Below are 19,596 nucleotides of genomic sequence, written 5' to 3'. Positions count from 1 at the left end.
TTGTAATGCCACGCAACGCTTCGCTTTTAGTTAATCTTCCTCGCTTAAAGTTTTAATGACTCGCGCTGATAATTATAAAGAAATCGTGTACCGAGAAAAACCTCAACCTTCAGCTATATGTGGCTTAAATATTTGAATTCATGTAGCATAATTAATACGATGCGTTTAGTTTTACAAATCAACGTCTAGTTTCGCGTTAATGATTCAAAAACTCGGCAACCGGGACTTCTCCGTTCCTCGCGGTTTACTATCGTAACCAGTCGAAAGAGAATTGCCCCACGCGCGGAATTATAAAGGAGAGGAACTCGTGACGGTACATCGTAAGATCGAGGAAGAGCACAGCTTCCGGCGGAATATTCGCCGATCGGTTTGACCTCGCGGCACAGCGGTGGGCCGAGCACAATTTACAACTTCAATCCGCAAGGATGCATGACGATCGGGTAATAATCCACGAAACGACTCGTTCGCACTTCGGGGCAGGATATTTATCGGTGCGCGCGCTCATCGCGTCTTAAGCATCGTGGGAGATGCACATCCGCCGTTCGCCTGAGATTTCAAACGCGGAAGCCCTAAGGCCAGAGTTAACGGTGAATTGGTGCATTCTCGTATTCGCTGGCAGCAAGTTCTGCGGGCAAACGCACGCGGACACACACACACACACACACACACATGCCTGTTTGCATGATACGCGTTCCACCGTGATAGGTTCGCCTAAAGCTAGTCAAAGAGCGAATTCTCCTTTGCATCTCTCAAACGCGATTCGTTCCCGAAGTATTTTCAATTTAAAGAAAAAATAAATTTGACACCCAAGCACGTTTTCAATATCGCGCGAATGGCTTTGATTTCATATACCATAATATCCGTACGGGCGCTTATCGTATGTGCGAGAGAATACCAAAATATTTGGTAATATTTGGCGCCGCACGTCGATATTTTCTCTTCCGAGTCGGGAATCCAAATCATTTAAATGATAAAAATTAACTTACGTGCGTTAATAGCCTCTCGAAATTAATGTTTGATTCAAATTGTAGCGATATCAAATGATATTAAATTATCGATACCATTAAAGTTCATAACTGGCTAATAACGTTGGAATAATAAAGCAGATTTTGCGCGCCCGGCTATAAATTGTAATTTAAACTGCAACAAATCAATGGAACGGGTTGCCATTGTTTCACGTTTGGCCGGGCTATTACTACTGCGTGGTGCGCCGCCACAATCGTCTGACCCGCATCACGTTTTTACTACTGGCTCGATGTGCGGTTCGTACTGTTTACTCCTTTTTTATTTTTCCACGTGCAATATTTATTGTCGTACGAAACTCTAGCGCAGCTTTCTTTCCGCAGTTGCTTTCGTGAGCGTGAACGTCTTGTGACACGAATCTTTTGCGAGAGATAGCAAGGTTTTTGTGGAGTTAAAAAACATAAATCTTATTCTCAATAATCAAATCACATTTTTCTCTTAGCTGATCTTGGTTGGAATGTATTTTTTTTTTTTAAAGAATTTTTAAAGCATTTTCAAAATAAACTTAATTTTAAATTTATGTAATTGTTTATATAATTTATAAGTAAATGTTACCCAATTTTTTTAAATCTTTAAATTAATTTTACCAAATAAAATCAATTTCTATCTATCTAATATTAATTTGAACATTTTGTACTTTTTTTATAACGAAACAATTCTTACCGATATGATGAAAAAAATTTTTAAGATTTTCTATTATTACGTTTGAATATTTCTATAAAATTAGAACATAATTCTCTTATTAGTTTAATAATTTAAATCATATTTTATACTCAAATAAAATTTTGTATTCTAATAAAACTCTATTAGATATTTGTGCAATAATTTATTTATGTCCAGTTACTTGTTTAAAAGTTAGTTACTTAAAATTGTAACAAAACATTTGCATTGTATATAAGTCGTTATAAACCAAATTTTTCGTTGTTTTTTTTCTTCGCATCTCGTTTCAGGATCATAATTCTATTCACGGTCAAATTTTTTTGTTGATTCGGAAAGAAAAGAATAAACCTAAGATGCCTTTAGTTTTTAAATTTTAATTATTTTTAGCTAGTATTATAGAACTAATACACTGTTAATTATAATTAATTGAGCATTAATTAATTAAAACTTGGCGTGTTTTCGCAAAACTTTTCTAAAATCTTTGCATGTTTAACTTATGACAAAATCTATCTTATCTATCAAAAAATTATGAAATCGTTATTCTTTTCGTCACACACGGTTGGCGAGGACGAACAGACTGACACGAGATAATGTATCGATTTTAGAAACAAGGACTGAGGTCGCGCGCGCCATCGGTTACTAGTAATATCGACAGTTGCATTACGAACGCAGTCTGTCCATCGGGGATTCCAGGATATTGGATGTTGGATATATATGTTAGCGTTGTTGCATGCTGTTACGAATACCTTTCATCAATTAGCACCGATAGTAATATGCCAATAAACCGATGCTTTCTCGATTGCTCGCGACTCATCCATAAGCTGGTTCCATTATTCCATTACTTCCGCGTGAACTTCTCGCTTCGTAAAACCGCAGCTGGCTATTGTTTAAGTAATACATATATTACGTAAATACTAAGATCATAAGTTATATTAAAACTATTGAGCTTTTCGACAAATACTAAAGTATGAACGAGAAACAACAGTTGTGTAAAAACGTTCTATATTTTATAAGGATTTTATGTTCTAAAATACAAAATTTTATTTGAGTATAAAATATTAGTAATTCTGAACAAATCACTTGAATAAATTTTAAACGAATTTAGATTAAATTATTATTGAAATAGTTATTAAAAATTAAAAATTTGGCGAGTAATAGCAAGTTGCAAAATTACCGAGGAAAAAAAATGGAATTTCTTTCAAGAAGAATTAAAATATTTAATTTGTTCCATCATTTTCAGCGGTTTACAGCGGGTTATTAAATTATTATTAATTGTATATAAATTTTGATGTCTCTGAGAAATTGTGCTATTTTGAACAGATTTAGATTTAATTATCAGAATAGTTAATGTCAAAAATTAAGATCGTAAATGACAGCTACTCTCGAAGTCTCCGCCGAGGAAAAGTTGTCTTTACATTTCGCGGAGAATTTAGAAAGATATTCAGTGGTTCTCCAGAGACTTGTGCAGCGTGTCATTTAATTATCATTTATCATTGAAACCCCCGTGAGCATACACATTCCAATGTGATATAATAACATAATTTCTCGTCTGGGAAAATGTGTGTACGATATAACACGCGTTCAAGAACATGCTTTCTCATGAGCGCGTTTTCCGTTACCTCTCTCTCTCTCGGTTTTCCTGCACTCTCGGCGTTACAAAGAAGAAGGGCACGAAGTGTCGTATTTTATACGCTAGGAGATATAATTAACACCGCGACGGTCTATGGGATTGTTATTAATAGCACTTCCTTACTTCCTGTCTCAGGGCTTCTTCAGGAGGAGCATACAGAAGCAGATAGAATACAGGTGCTTGAGGGACGGCAAGTGTCTCGTCATCAGATTAAATCGGAACCGTTGCCAGTACTGCAGATTCAAGAAGTGCCTAGCCGTCGGCATGTCCAGAGACTGTAAGTACCGTGTTCGCGCTACCGTTTAACAATTTTTACACTCCGTCAAGACAGTCGTCATATTCCGAAACGTATTCGGGGAACTTCGAGCAACTTTATCGAATATTTAATTCCATGACACACGGATTCCTCATTTGCGTATATTCCCTTAAAATTTTTTTGATCTTTTTTATAGATTCCGTTATTTTATATATTAAAAAATTACAACTTTATCAGACAATTTTGTGAAGTTTTTTAAAACAATAATTTAACTGTAAATACAAGTAGCTGTATGTACATACATAGGCAAAGAGAAAAAAAAAAATTATACGTATTGTATCAAAAAGATATTCAAGCGAGATTTTGTATGTTAGTATTTGCCAGTTATACATTCGTATGTGTACCGTGTGCGACTTTGATTCCTCGCGCGTACATCAGAAACGAGCTTACGAGTCCGCGGCGCCGTTAGAAATTCAAACAGAATTCTACGAGATCGCAATTCTGGCCGTCAGTGATGCAAAATCTACTTGCCGCCCGTGTCGAGAGAGAGTGAGAGAGCAAAGTAAACCAAAGGGCAGGCGTGTACATAATTAAACGTCAGAGTTCCAGAGGCGCAATACTACGGTCGTCTACGTGTACGACGTGCGACCTGCGAGTACCGCTTCATCATGGTGTCACGTGTCGTAAACGAAATTGTAACGAACTCACGTAGACCCGGGGAGTGTAATAATCTAGAGGAACGCAAACGAGATGGCTTTCATTTAAATCCCCGGGACTCAACTTTCACAAATGTTCAGACTTTTGACGTAAAATATCTTGGGACTGCGGCATTTAAATTTCAGGAGTCCGTGAAACTCTAAAGTCTATCCAAAATTACTTGGACCGTGAGAGAAACTCTATTGTCTCTGAAGCACGATTCGTATCCAAGGATCTTCCATTTCTAATCGGCTGCAGTTCAAGATCTAGTTTGATATTTTCGCGTACAAAAAGAATCATTTCGGTTTTCGACAACAAAGACTATCGTTCTTATTATCATACAGAAGTACAAGGAACTTTATGACATTCTGATAGATAAAAATATTTGTTTTAAAATTATCAATGAAGAATAAAAGATTACGTTCTTTCATTGAAGATCCTTTGCTTAAAAAGTTCGGTAGAAATTGATAGAAAGATATAGAAACTTGATAGAAATTTTATGATTTAATTTGAATCTATAATTTCTATCGGACACCAGATTTCATACCAGATAGAAAAGTAATAAAATTTTATGTTGCTTTATTGTATTTGAATTAAACGATTAAAACTTTATCTGAATATAGGTGCTTTCTTATATGATCTTATCTAGTTATTTTATTGAATATAAAAGTTATGATTCAAAGTCTATACGAATCTATATGGATTAATCTGAAGTTATTCCTATACGTTTCTATCAAAAAATACGATACAGAAATTTAGGATTTCTATCACAAATTTCAGCCAAACAATCTAATATTGATGAACCAAAAACACGATTCAATTAAATACCCAGAGAACATTATGACGTCTTAAAGACGTCTAAAAGACGTCTTATATTTCTATAAGACGTCTTATAAAACTATCAGAAAGACGTCTTTTAGACGTCTTTAAGACGTCTTATGACCCGATTTAAGACGTTTTTAAGACGTCTCAAAGACGTCTAATTTTTTTTATTTATGACGTTTTTGAGACGTCTTATATAAAAATTATTTTAGACATCCCTGGCGAAAAAATTTCTACAAAATTCTAAAAAACTACAAAAATTTACAAAAGTGTTCCAATTCTGGCATTTTTTTGTAGTTTTTACAGAAAAATGCTAAATTTGAAACACACTTTTGTAAATTTTTGTAGTTTTTTAGAATTTTGTAGAAAATTTTTCCGCCAAGGATTCCAAAAGCTAGGTTTATTATTTTTTATTTTTTATTATTTTAAACAAAATACTTTATATTTATATTTCCTTATTTTTATTTTATTATTAAGATAAGTTTTTTTTATAAATACAAAATTTTATATTATATATTTCAATTTTATTTCATGTTTTTGTGATTGGAAATTACAGAATTTTACAGAGATACTGGATTCAGTCACATATTTTACAGCAACTTAAGCGCAACACTATTATCGTCCGGTTTATTAATTGTCAAAAACTGTTGTCAGAAAGGTTAATTATTTCCAATAACAGCCTACACACGCGATACGTACGAGAGTTAAAAAGTTGTGTTGTATTAACGTATCCACACTCGGCTGCGTTACACAGCAAACTAGGACAAAACGTCCCAACACACACGCGATACGTGCAAGAGTTCAAAAATTGATACGGGATAAGCACGTCGATCGACTTGATCGCATCACACGGCAGATTTGGTTATGTGCGTCATTCGACGTCTTAAAAACGTCTTTCTCAGACGTCGTAAAGACGTCTAAATGGCGTCTCAAAGAATGTCTTAAAAAAGACGTATTTTAGACGTCTTAAGAGAGACGTCTAAAATAAGATGATTTTAAGACGTCATAAAGACGTCTTTTGGTAAAGTCTCAAAGACGTCTCTTTTAAGACGTCTTAAAGATGTCTTTTAGACATGCGTGTTGTCTGGGTAGACTTTTTTCGTATCTGTTTCTAACGGATCTTTTGAGCAGGGGAGATATTCGCGAAAATATCTTCGTCAAAGATTTTATTTGCGAGAATCAATATCGCCGAGCAATGTTTGCGAGAAGCAACCAACACATGTAACAATTTGATCGAAACCAATTCTCAAAGCGTTCTGTTTGTTTGCAGCCGTGAGATACGGCAGGGTGCCGAAACGCTCGAGAGAACGCGGTCCCGAGGACACGATGGCGACGACCATGACGACGACGACGACGACGACGACGATGGCGGCCATGGAGATGCAGCAACTAAGCACGCCCGACACCGGCAACAACAACGCCAGCAACAAGAACAACAATAACAACAACAACAACAATAACAATAATAACAACAACAATAACACCCAGAGCCAGAACGCGATCTCGCGGGTACCGTCAGCGGCGGTGGTCGAGGCCGATCAATCGGACGCCGACGTGAAGCAGCTGGCCGTATACGATGTGATTCATCAGGTCTCGCAGGCACATCACGCTCACTGCGGCTTCACGGAAGAATCCACCAGGGGCCTCACGAGGAAACCTATGATAATACCGGTGAGCCATTAGAAAATGAAAAAGAAAATTAATCCATTGCGATCTAAACACTGATCTAAATCAGTAATCGTTATATAGAATTAAATTTAATAAAATAGAGATCAATATGTTTTATTTAATATATGAGAAATTTTTTTTAATTAATCGGAAGAATGGAAAAGATAGTATCACTATAATATTGTTTTTTCTTTCGATATAGAACGGAATTAGTTTAATTTCTCATTACGCATTAACGCGCAGACTTTCCGCTGAAAGTGGTGTAGCAAAACTCGCAGGTCTGTTTGTAATCTTGCTGATTAGGCGAGTAATTCTTCGCAGCCCGCGAGCCCGGAAGATCCGGAAGCGGCATCCTCGACCGCGGAGACGGTCGAGTCGCAGAGGATCTGGCTGTGGCAGCAATTTGCCACGAGGGTGACCCCGTCGGTGCAGAGGGTGGTGGAGTTCGCGAAACGAATGCCGGGATTCTGCGAACTCTCACAGGATGACCAGCTGATCCTAATCAAAGTCGGCTTCTTCGAGGTGTGGCTCTGCCACATCTCCAAGATGACCACCGACAACTCGATGACCTTTGAAGACGGCACCTACTTCACCCGCCAACAGCTGGAGCTGATGTACGAGGTGAGAATCAAAGCGAATAGTAGTTTGACATAGTTTGGCTTGCATCAATTAAATTTTGTCTTTGATATCGTAACTTTGACTTGTCGTTTATACTTTATACTTTATTTATTTATCACTGAAAAAAAATCTTGTTAAACTTATGAGATGCATTTGATAATAATATTACTATAATTCAATAAAATTATAATAATAATAACGAAACGTTTAGTAATAATTATTTTACGTTTAGAACTATTTTATCAAAGGTTTTGGTGAAATAGTTTCAACTAAACATAAGATAATTATATAACAAAATAATGTTTGAAGTTATTATGAAATGTTTTATTGTTATTATTATTTTATTTATTTATAGCAATCTAATATTTCAAACAATATTATTACTAATGCATCTCACAGATTTATAAGATTTTTTAAATGTATCTTTAAGAAATGTACAAATTAAAGTTTTTAAGATTAAATCAAGTTTCCTTTTTTAAATCTGATTCAATAACGTGTTATTCGCAAATTGAATTGAATTATTAAGACGCAACTTTTAACTGTTAACATAATTATAGTTACGTTGAATTTATATAATGTATATATGAAAAATTGAAAAATTGAAAAAAAGTTTATGATTTTATAAGCTCAATACATGTGATTCATATTCGAACATATCTACTATCTTTCTCAGTAAAATTCGTATTTCAAGTTCATGGATTTCAAATTTATGGTCTATCATAGAACTACAAAAACAACTTTTTTTCTGTGCCGAGAAACAAGTTGAAGATAATAAATTTAGAAATTCTTTGACGTTAATTGTCTTCGTTATCATATTATACGATCGGTTTGTATTTATTCGATGTTTCGCAATCGACAGCCCGACTTCGTGACTGCGCTGATGCAAGTCACGTCGTCGCTGAACGCCCACCAGCTGACGGATACCGAGCTGGGCCTATTCTCGGCGGCGGTGCTGCTGAACGAGCGGCCAGGACTGAACGACGTCAAGGCCGTACAGAGGCTGCAGGATCGCGTACTGGAAGCATTGAGGGTGCAAGCAACGCGACCTTCCGGCGAGAGTGCCGGCGGCACGGCCGGAACCGCGATCACCAACGTCTCGCAGAGGATACCCGAGCTGAGAGCGCTCGGCGCCCGGCACGCCAATCTCCTGGATTGGTTCCGTAGGAACTGGACGAAGCTCAAGTTACCGCCGCTGTTCGCCGAGATATTCGACATTCCCAAATGCGAGGAGGACTTACAATGAAAAGGTAATCTTTGATAATATAAACGAATAGAGGCCCGCGAATGTAAAGACTGAGAGGACAAAGTGGATTTTTATTTGTATTCAACGAAGTGAACGCTCCATGAGGGGTCAAGAGCATTCCCTTGCGTTTGAAGCATTCGTTTCTGGGAACGGATGACATCGACAACACATTGTGAAAAAGATACAAGCAATGAGAGGTGCACGAATGCTATGTGCATGTACAACTGGATAATCGATAACTGACTTGACAGCACTGACATTTGCAAACGAATGCTTCAAGGGGATATTCATATGAAATACGAGATACGTTTATGCTTTTACTTTTAAGCGAATAGTATGCTTGCTTTTCTCTTCCGTTGTAACAATCCTCGTTTCACTTTTAATCGTATTATCCAATATAACTGCATTTTCTCCGCTTCTCTTTTTTTTGTTTGGTAATTTGATTTTGATAAATAAACTCTGCAAAGTTAATTTGCTTTTACTTTTTTGTATCGCGATAGCGATTATAAAATAACGCGGCGCGAAATTGGCATAAACTTTTATAATAATCCAATATAGTGATGCGTGCAGTCTTAATTATCTTAACGCAACGCTACGTCAAACAGTTTAGAATTAGATTAGCAAGTCTGCAGATTGTTCTGCGCAAACCGTGTCTGTTTCTGTTTATCCGTTTCGCTTTGACAAATTTCTCTACAGATATTAGTCCAATTTGTTTAATTGTTGTTTAATTAAATCTTATTTAATCTGTCGTAAAATGAATTTCCGAATATAGTGAAGTATCCTTTGTTCAGCAGCCTCTGTAAGCGACAGCGAGGTAATTCGAGACCAATGATGCCGCGGTGTCGGCGAGAAACCGAGTCGTCACCAGCGCTTATCGGGGCCGTTCTGAATACTTAGAATCGTTCGTTTTAACTCATAGAGTTATCGAAACCCATCTGACACGACACGAGATTCGAACTGCGAATTGAGGAACGGTTGAAACGAGGAATGACGCATGCCTGTGAAGATTGTCTGTGTGTCACAAAGGATATTGAAAAATTAAAAGAAAAAACGAAGACGCGACTGTCGACGTCGATTCTCGTTGACCTGTCGCGAGATATCTCGGTCGTTCAAAGTCAGTAAGGGAGCATTCTCGAAAATCGAGGAATCGCGAAAGACTTGCCGTACCCGAAAATTCAAAGGGATGAAGGAAGAGAATTACGCAATATTATATATCGTCGACGATTTGAACAGCGAAAACCGAGCAGTGGACCCTTACCGTGAACTTCTCGCGGCGATCTCTTTTAGGGAGCTCCCCCAGGATGTTTTGATCGCTCCGCTCAGCGGATAATGGAGGATGATCTCAAGAGAGAGAGACAGAAGAAAAGATCACCTTAAAAGGGGCTGCGCAAGCAATAAGACGGAATCTCCTCTATACGAGCGCCGCGCAAGCTCGGAGGAAATCACAGGCGCAATTTGCTCAAATTTAATGGAAACGGCTTTGTACTATTCGCCAGGCAATAGCACACACGCATTACGGTAGGCGCGTCTCCCAAGAACGGGCGTATATATGGTACTTGAAATACTCAGTTGACGATGAAAGGAATTTTCGCGCCGCTTTGCCAACGAGCCAAGTAAGGGTTGGCTGTTTTGAGGACGCGATGAGAGAACAAGCACAAAATAAGCGTAATAGAGTCATGGACGTCCGTTCGTGCTCAAGATTCTGTGGTCTTTTATTTTTTTTTCTTTTCTTTCTGTATCTTCAAATAATTCTAAGATTTAAGAATATATATGTATATATACAGCGTGCGCAGTACACCCGTCTGAGCGGCTAGAATGAAAATCGGCCAAATGATAGCATCAGAAACACCAACTATACTCAACGGACATATCAGAAATTAAGATTACAAAGTGTTCCCTCGTGTATTAAGCGTTGCCGAGCACGTACGTGTCTCTTGCAGGTATCGCGGCCAGCATAGTTGCAACGAGTTCGAATTTCGATGTTGTCGCGAGACGCGTGAAAAAGAATTTGTTTCACGATGTATTTCACGGCGAATGAAAAGAGCTTAACAAATTTCTCTTCGAAAGAAAACAGAATATCGGATGTTTCTTATTTTATTTGTTACAAATATAATTAAAATTCAAATATTAAAAAGCTATGAGCCAAGCAAAGTATATATCTATGGGATTAAAACTATATTTAATATAAAAATTAAAAAGTACAAAAAGAATAGATATTTCGACTTTACATTAAGTCATTCTCAATGTTATATATTAATTAAAAATTGACAGTAAATATTACAATGTTATTTTTTTAAATTTATTAACAACACTTACAATTATATTTTATAGTTATATACATTTATAATAGGACAGATGCTTTAATTATATATTGGTACTTGTAAAACTATTATGTAAAGGATTTAAATTCCACTCATTAGATTCTTGAATTGCTAATTGACCAATCGAGATACATTTTTTCCAACATCGAAAGTCAAACTTGTTACCGTTTTCAATCCCCGATTCGTTGCGACAACGAGATGATAATGAATGATTGTACAGCCGCGTAAATCTAACGAAACACGCGTGTACGATTGAGCAGCAAGGCTCGCGCGACATAAGTGCGAAGCATACATATACGCATACAGCAGCTATGAGCTTACGTGTGTAATTAAAGGCGCGTGGGCGCTGAGAGGAAAGCATATACAAATTTCATTGCTGTAAGGCTCGAGAGAAAATCTTTATAGAACGTATCTTCTTATAGGCGCATCTGCTACGAATTTCAATCTATGCAATCTCTATTTTTATTACTCGACAAATAGAATAGCGAATTATATCTCGATATATACATATATATAATTATATAATTATATATAATTATGTAATTATATACAATTATATATAGAATTATATACATATATCGTCGCGCGACGCTTCGGGAGGCCGTTCCGGGCGGAAGCGCGCAAGAAAGCGTACCAGAACGCAGAAACGGCGATTCGGATTAAAGTTCCTCAATTAATCGCGCGGAAAATTAATTGCACGTCTACTTGTCGCGGCGAAACCGTGTCTGTGATCTGTAAACTGCGCAACCCTCCTCCCGAGAGAGAGAGAGAGAAGACAGCGAACGCGAACGCGACGAGTCCAGCACTTTACACGTGCGTACAAAAATCTGCGGAACAACGCGTATCGGCGATACATGTGCATACACACGATACTCAACACACACGCACGTACACACACACACACACGCAACGTCCAGGGAACTCTAAACATGAACTCGCATTTCCGCGCGGAACGATCCTGCGGCGAGCGCGACCGAACTCTTCAAACTTTAAACACTAATAAACTTTCTGACAATGACTAGCGTATAATGCATAACGATATGTAATCGCAGAGAGCATGCGCGCGCGCGCGCGCGCGTGTGTATGTGTATGTGTGTGTGTATGCGTGTGTGTGTGTGGGTGTGTGCGTGCGTGTGCGTGCGACGTGTGCGCGCGAGAGTGCATCGAAATACTCATCCGTGGAATAAGAGAGCAGAAAAAAAAGAAGTTTATTGATATAGATATCACTGTTTTACCTATATATGCCGGGCGTGCTTAAAGTAACGACATTGAAACCCGGTTTATTATATCGCTATCACTCAAATCGAAACGAGGAAGAAATGAAGACGCCCTGTCCTTGCGATATTCAAGGAAGAATTTTCAATTCTTTATCACTCTCTCTTTTTCTCGCTCTTTCTCACTCTTTCTAAGCGCTCACATCAAGTTGTGAATAAACATATCATACTTAATTAATATATTGGACAAAGAGGATATCACCGTTTAATATAATATAAATATATATATATACAGATATATATATAGGAGAAATATATATATGTATATTACAAAGGAACATTATATTGAAACTATATTGAAGCAAAAAAAAATAAGTAGCTGTTAATTAACACGTTAATGTCAAGCGAATTGCAAGGTAGGACATATCGGTGATTACAACGCAACGATCACGATCACGTGGTAGTGTTCTCTCGCTTTTATATTTTAATCGTAATCGGCAATCGAAGGTCTCTCTCGTGATTCAATATAAAGTCGAGCGTGCGTGACTTGGCGCTTATTGATCGTCATATTGTTTCCGCTTTTATCCGATCATTGCGATGCGAGAAAAATGTCGATTAAAGTTTCACAGTTTCGTATGAAATTTCGAGAGAGAGTATCTCTGATATCCTGAGATCTTTGAAATCGCGAATGTCAAATCCGGAATCGACAGAGCGACACGATCGATGTTCGTTGGTTAAAAATTGAGAGAAAAGGCTGTGAGAGAATTTCAGTGCAATGTGCAATATTGGCAATATAATTGTCCAATTTTGAAAGACGATCGAAAAGAGGAAATGGAGAAAGGAATAAAGAGAGAAAGAGGACAAAAGCGTAAAAAATGTAAATAATGAAATAAAAGATAAAGAATTTCCTAAATATTAATTTGCTTCTTATATCAGTGACTTGATGCAAATTAAAAATGAGAAATTAATAAATAAACAATATAAGAGTGGATAAATACTATAAATATTACCACTTTCTTTCGAGATCGACATTTTTCTCTCCGGTACGTCACGGTCGTACTCTTCAAAATTTCTAGTCTCACGAAAATTATTCGCCGAGGTAGCAGTCGTGAATTGAAGAGGTGTTCTGGCGAGCGTTGCTGGAATATATAATTAAACGGCCAAATACGTCATAGTAATAATATAGCGTAATATTGTATTATTATGGTAAAAAAAGCAAGATAATTCTCTATTTGTCTGTCTTTTAGCGACGACGCCGGTCAATCGTCTTTCGTCGTCCTTGCGCAGCGCCGATAGTGTTCCTTCGTGTTCTTGCCGGTTGTCCGCACGCGAGTCGATGATGCTCCACTTTTAGGGACGCGTCCAGATCCCTTTGCCCTGATCTCGCCCTAGATCTTTCGCTCCGATCACCGGCAGTCCTTCGTTCTTCGACTTCTCGTAGCGTAAACTCGCGACGATTGGCCGGTACGGTAAAATAAAGGAAGTAACCCACACGACACGGAAAAAAAAAACGGAACGATACTCGAGTTGATGTATTTTAAACCTCTCGATACAGTGCAAGAAAGACCGAATAGAAGCCGGACTGTAGGTGTTGATGCGCAAACACTCGTACTTCAATACGAGATTGAGTTTGTCGAGATCGAGCGAGATCTAGATTATACTTTCCACTATCTACAGTCTGGCTGTGATCGGCCCTTGTCCTATTATCATTTCAAGTCGAAAAGCCTCTCTTTATTTTCTCTATTCTTTTGAAATTACTAAACCGACTTGAAGACACTCGAAGAGTTTGTCCTTCTCCGCCTTTTCAACTTCCCCAATTTTCCCTTTTTTTTGTGTTCAGACAAAGACGCCCTCCTCCGCCATTGCCTCCGTCTTTGATTTTCTAATTTCATCTTTCGCTTTGTCTCTTCTTAAGTTTCAAGATTCGAGATTTCGGTCATGGTGCTATAGTATCTGTATATATACAAATCGTTGGTATAATCAATATTGTTACGATTAATATTATTGCGGTTAAAATCCAATTATTATCGCTGTGCTCCTCCCACTGCTATTATCATTATCATCGATATGTTTATTATCGTTACTGCTACCATTATTACAACTATCATTATGATTATAATTATTATTATTGATAATAATATTATTATTATTTCTACATTGATTGTACTTATTAGTAATTCTAATCTATATGGACGTTAATCTATATCGTCAGTGGCGCTATTTAAGTCAAGAAAAGGCAAATGTTAGAATGACGATAAGACGGTTTAGATGGTTTTTTAAAATACTTTTATGTATTCCACCCGCAGTTGCTAAGACTACATAATAACCGCTCTCCGATTTAATACAGACTCCCAGTTACATTTATATACCTGTTCTCCCCGACATCAAAAGCAGTAACATATACATCCATAAATATACAGGATGGCGACAAATTTCTTGGAATCAATTTTTCCTTGATTTAATTCACCAGTTCAATTTTATTAGTTGAATTTTATTTTGTCTTTGACTTATGTATGCAAATTAAATTTTAATATTTGTTGAAGTGTTATTTTGTTTGAATCCATTTAAAATCATCTTAGAAATAAAACATTATTATCTATTTATTAATCACAAAATTTAAATTGCGAAAAGTTGTATATTTCCAAGTACTCTGACGTTTATGTTTTTAGAGATTTAAAATTAATTAAAAAAAAAGGAATTTATGTTAATGATTTTATGTTAATGACTCAAATAAATTCATCCTGTATACATGTAAAGACGCTTGAAAAAGAAATGCAAACATTGCGAAAAATGAAATCGTTAACAAATCGCGAAAAAATATCGTTATATAAGACTCGTTTACATTCGAGAAGTTTTTTATTCTTTAATGAAGATAAAACTGATTTGGAAAACTGCTCGATTCAAATACTCGATATATGTTACCGAATGTTTAATTTATATCCTCTTTATCAAGCGACTTAGACGTACAGTGCACACAGTGGTCGACGTATAAAAAGTGAATACTGTGATCTCATAAAATTAAAAATGCTTCGTATTTTTCAAAATAAAAAATTTTTTTTAAGTCCGTCTTACACTTCTGTTGAAATTAATATTGTTATTGTTTAAAAGAGAATATTGCTTTTGTTTATAGAAAAGGATACATATCAATGTATTAATCTTCGCATTATTAAGATACTTTGTAAAATAAGATGTTACATAAAAATCTCTTGTCTCTTTTGTCTCTTTGCGCGAAGAAATGAGCCGAATTTTAATAAACGTTTGTTGCTATTTACATACATGCTCACCACTGTATTTGTACGTGCATATTACAAAGTCACCCCCAGTCATCACGCACTTTCTCGCGACTTTGGATCTGGCGAAAGTTTTGTCTAATTGATTCTCAAATTAATATTTTGTTGAAATTGGCTTGGAAATTATAAAATACCGTTTTCTACTTGCAAATTTATAGGTCGATTCACAAAGAATACATTTCATTAATACAACAAAATGATTATTTAAATCCTGCAAATTTTTAATTTTTTAATTCTGTGTTGAAGTTTCTGAGACGAAATTCCAACACCTATTCGCAATTGAAGAAAAATGTATGACACTCAGATTACCATGTACACATAGACATCATTTAAAAAAATAAAGACGATGGCGACAACAAGGATAATGATAACGGTGGGCGATATCGGCGTGCCAAGGGAGGCGGGAATTATTCTTAAAAAAATATATATATTACATATGTATGTATAAAATATAATATAAACGAAGAAGTATAAAATATAATAAAACGATATTAAGGGTAACTACGACAAAAAATGACTGCTCTATACTGCTAAAGTACAAATGTTTTCATTTAGTTGTTTTATAAGATGATATCGATTTGTTAGGACCCGCGTTTGTGTCTCGCATTTAACGCTAAACGCAACTGTCGCGGATGGAATTTTGTCTTATCTCATAATGAAAGTTGCGTATAGAATGTTATATGAGATTAAGAATTTAGATATCTGCGTACAGAGAATATTAGATATGAGATATAAACGCGGGTCTAAGTTTATAGCGCGTCGGCTTGAGCACACATACATATAGTCCGGCGCGTGTATATGTATATCTGTATTTATTTGTTAATCTTTAAACGTGTGACTTGCTGAAGTCGCGCGTGTATATTCATACACAGGATATCGCAAAAATTGCATTGTTTTTATCGAACCTCTAAACCATCGCGATATGTTTTTTATTAGCTTAAAGCGAATTTCTTATAAATTTTTGCAAACCATAATTAATTTTTCATTTTTTCTAATAATAAATCGTCAAATTAAAATTCAGATAGAAAAGTTTGTTTAAAATGATCATTAGAATGCTAACATCGTCTTTTTCAAGTTTAATTCACTTTTTGATTGACATTTTATTTACAGATTTTCGAATTTATTTATGAAAGAAAGTTTTCAAATTTAATCGAATCGCAAGGAGGTAAACCCCGCATATTTTTGTATATCCTGTGTGCATAAAGCATACATTCATACGCACACATACACGCATATCACGTAACATATTCTTCTACTGCTATATTCAAACGCATTATGTGCATCCACTTTCGTCCATTTCACAAAATATATGATAATAATGTTTGATTTTTTATCGATAATCGTAGCGTCATACAGCGACATTCCAACTGAATAAACAGATTTTTATTTAGAGTTTATGAAGAAATACAGAGTAATTCAAATCTATGTCGCTCGATTGCGTATTGTGAAATAAAAATAAAATCCTGATTAACTGATGTATACAGTATCTATACGATAAATATTTTTATATTTTATTCTCTGTATGAATATTGTATCTTCTTAAAGTATTAGACAATCAAAAAGTGTCTTTAAAAGAGAATTTCCACCGAAATGGAAAAAATAATTTCGCCAAATTATATTAATTAATTTTAAGAATGTATTTATATAGAACAGAAAAGTGTCTAATATAATACATTAAACATTTTTTAATTACAAATTGAAAATCTTTCATGCTGGTTGCTTGATAATAATAAGTGATATATTTCACATATAATGATTAAAAAGGAAACATTTATAAAATTTCTCTATTATCTTATTTTTTTTTAAATAGAAATTCAAATTTAGCGACATGTTTGAATTACCCTGTACGGTTGTTTACTGACGAAATTACAGCGTCTTAATTTTCGCAATTTCCGTTAGAGATATCTATCGAACGACCACCGTGTGTTTGTGTGTGTATGTGATTTCTCTCGAGTGTGCATGTGAATGCATGACGTGTGTGCGTACGCGCGCTCGCGCGCGCGTGTGTGTTTTGTGTGTGTGTGTGTGTGTGTGTCGTCAGTTTTAATTAATATTCCACTTACAACATTTCAAAAATAATAATATGCTTGCGGCGTAACTTGTCATTATAAAATACGGATCTTTTTTTCTGTACCAGAGATCTTAGAGCGAGTGCTGTAGGAACGATTAGATTTACATTTGTTAATTTATATTATATCTGTAAGTGAGAAGTTTATCGATTTATTGTCTTTCTCGCCCTCTCATTAGAATTGCTCGTTATCAATCTTGTCTCGTTATAATGCAACATTGTAGTGTAAAATGTAGCGAAGATAACATTCATCAGTTTTCCAAAGTTGGATGACTGCAGAATTGTTTATGTGGAATCTCTCGCTTCGTTCTTCTCATCATCACCTCCGCTTTCTTCTACCCGTTATCCGTCTACGATTGATATTTCAAAATCTTCTCTTGTTAAAGCCGATTTATCTGACAAATACACTCGAAAAACTTGTGCCAATTACGAGATTAATCATTAATACTAATTCATAGAGACCGAGAGGGAAATGACGACGATCCGAAGCTGAAATCGAAGAGCTTACTTTCGAAGGCTTAAGAACATATCCTTTAAAAAAAATGAAGATTATGTGCGTAGCAAAGCTACGTAATACATAATTTGCTTTAGACAGTACATTTAACAGTTCTAAAGGTAAACTCTTCGATTGCAATATCACTGGCGGCGACTCTATTTAAGTGATCGCACATATCGAAATACATATATACTTTTTAAGATATCAATGTTTAATCGTCCCTAGGATCCGGAATCCCTATGGACGTGTGTAAACTAATGCAAATTTTGCCTCCGAGAGGATAGTGTAGCATGGCAATAAAAAAAAAGCGATTATATGCTTTCTTCAAGCGTATCTCTTTGTTTTACATATTTAAAAAATTAGAACTATCTCTTTCTCTCTTTCTCTTTCTGTCATTAAAAAAAATTCTGATAACATTTTTTAAAGCAGCGTAAGAAAATGTGCAAAAAAAAGTAAAAATATTACATATAACAAAGATTATGTTTACTAGTGTTACTATCGCGTGTTTTTCTAGTCCGCGAAAGATTTGTGATATATGTTTCAAAACGATGCATAAGAAAAATTATTTATTGTTACAGCCGATCTCCCATGATCAACGCAATCCATTTCGTTATATGAAATTAAAGCGTACCTTGAATGCGTTATATTCGACATCAAGTATCATGAGTGAACTGTGATTTACCCTGAAACTTAATATCGAACTTTTATATATACCTATATATAAACGATCTGGAGAGAACGTGATCCGCAAAGGCGGCTCCGAAGATCTCTGTGTATCAGTTTGAGAAAAACACATACGGGTTTCTTGTAACATCACCCATTGTGAAATACGTATGGTGGTAATGAATGTTACGCTGTCTCGCTACAATACAACTTACGCATCGAAAATCGTTAACGATTAGCTGTTAAAAAAATTTTATGACTCGTGCTCTTCGAAAATCGATATATTTGGATGTGTCTGTGTAAGATATAGGCATGCACCTTTGATTCTCTTCTCTCCGCAGAGATTAGGAAGGAGCATAACCATCCGATGAAACTTAGAAAGTGAAACTTATGAAATAAAACACATACTTACAGATGTACATACATACACGACGAGGTGAAAGATACATACACATGCATATGCGTACATGACACAACACACACACACACACACACACACACACACACACACACACACACACACACACACACACACACATACACACGCTTCTTTTATATTATATGATATAGTGCGTTAAATATATTTCATTGTTATGAGTTTACAACAAGCTCTAGGTAAGGATTACGAATCCGTATCTCTCACTCTTTCTACCATTAAGTTTACCATTATCATATATATATATTATATATATTTGAATAATATATATTGTATTATCATGATTTTTTGCACACGTTTCATCCTTCGTTAATTTCTTCTCTTCCTCCTTTCCCCTTCTCCTTCTCTCTATCTCTTTCGCAGTAGTCCTTTTCATCCGAAATGTGCATCATTCCTTTAAAAAAAGGTGTACTTTTTCATATAAAAGGCATTACCAAAATAAATATGGGGTTGGAAGATTTAAAGTGGAAGATTTTTATTTTCTCGTTTCAC

At 35.8% G+C, this 19,596-nt stretch overlaps 1 protein-coding gene across 3 annotated transcripts in view; it reads left to right on the top strand.

The window, feature by feature from the left end:
- Positions 1-19,389, top strand: part of LOC105839224 (ecdysone-induced protein 78C) — a 79,682-nt gene extending 60,293 nt beyond the window's left edge. Inside the window, exons 4-8 of one of the 3 annotated variants that reach the window (XM_036284871.1) lie at positions 3,449-3,590; positions 6,358-6,758; positions 7,059-7,376; positions 8,233-8,620; positions 9,411-19,389. In XM_036284871.1, coding sequence (XP_036140764.1) covers positions 3,449-3,590; positions 6,358-6,758; positions 7,059-7,376; positions 8,233-8,616 — 1,245 coding nt within the window. In that variant the 3' untranslated portion in view covers positions 8,617-8,620; positions 9,411-19,389. Of the gene's footprint in view, positions 1-3,448; positions 3,591-6,357; positions 6,759-7,058; positions 7,377-8,232; positions 8,621-9,407 lie in introns of all 3 variants that reach the window. The other 2 variants (XM_036284870.1, XM_036284872.1) reach the window with 2 other exon arrangements.
- The last annotated feature ends 207 nt before the right edge of the window (positions 19,390-19,596 follow it).

This window comes from Monomorium pharaonis, chromosome 3 (genome assembly GCF_013373865.1).
Source record: "Monomorium pharaonis isolate MP-MQ-018 chromosome 3, ASM1337386v2, whole genome shotgun sequence".
In the NCBI taxonomy this organism is placed as follows: domain Eukaryota; kingdom Metazoa; phylum Arthropoda; class Insecta; order Hymenoptera; family Formicidae; genus Monomorium; species Monomorium pharaonis.
The sequence above is the reverse complement of the archived record's forward strand: the minus strand, read 5'-3'. Positions and strand labels throughout refer to the sequence as shown.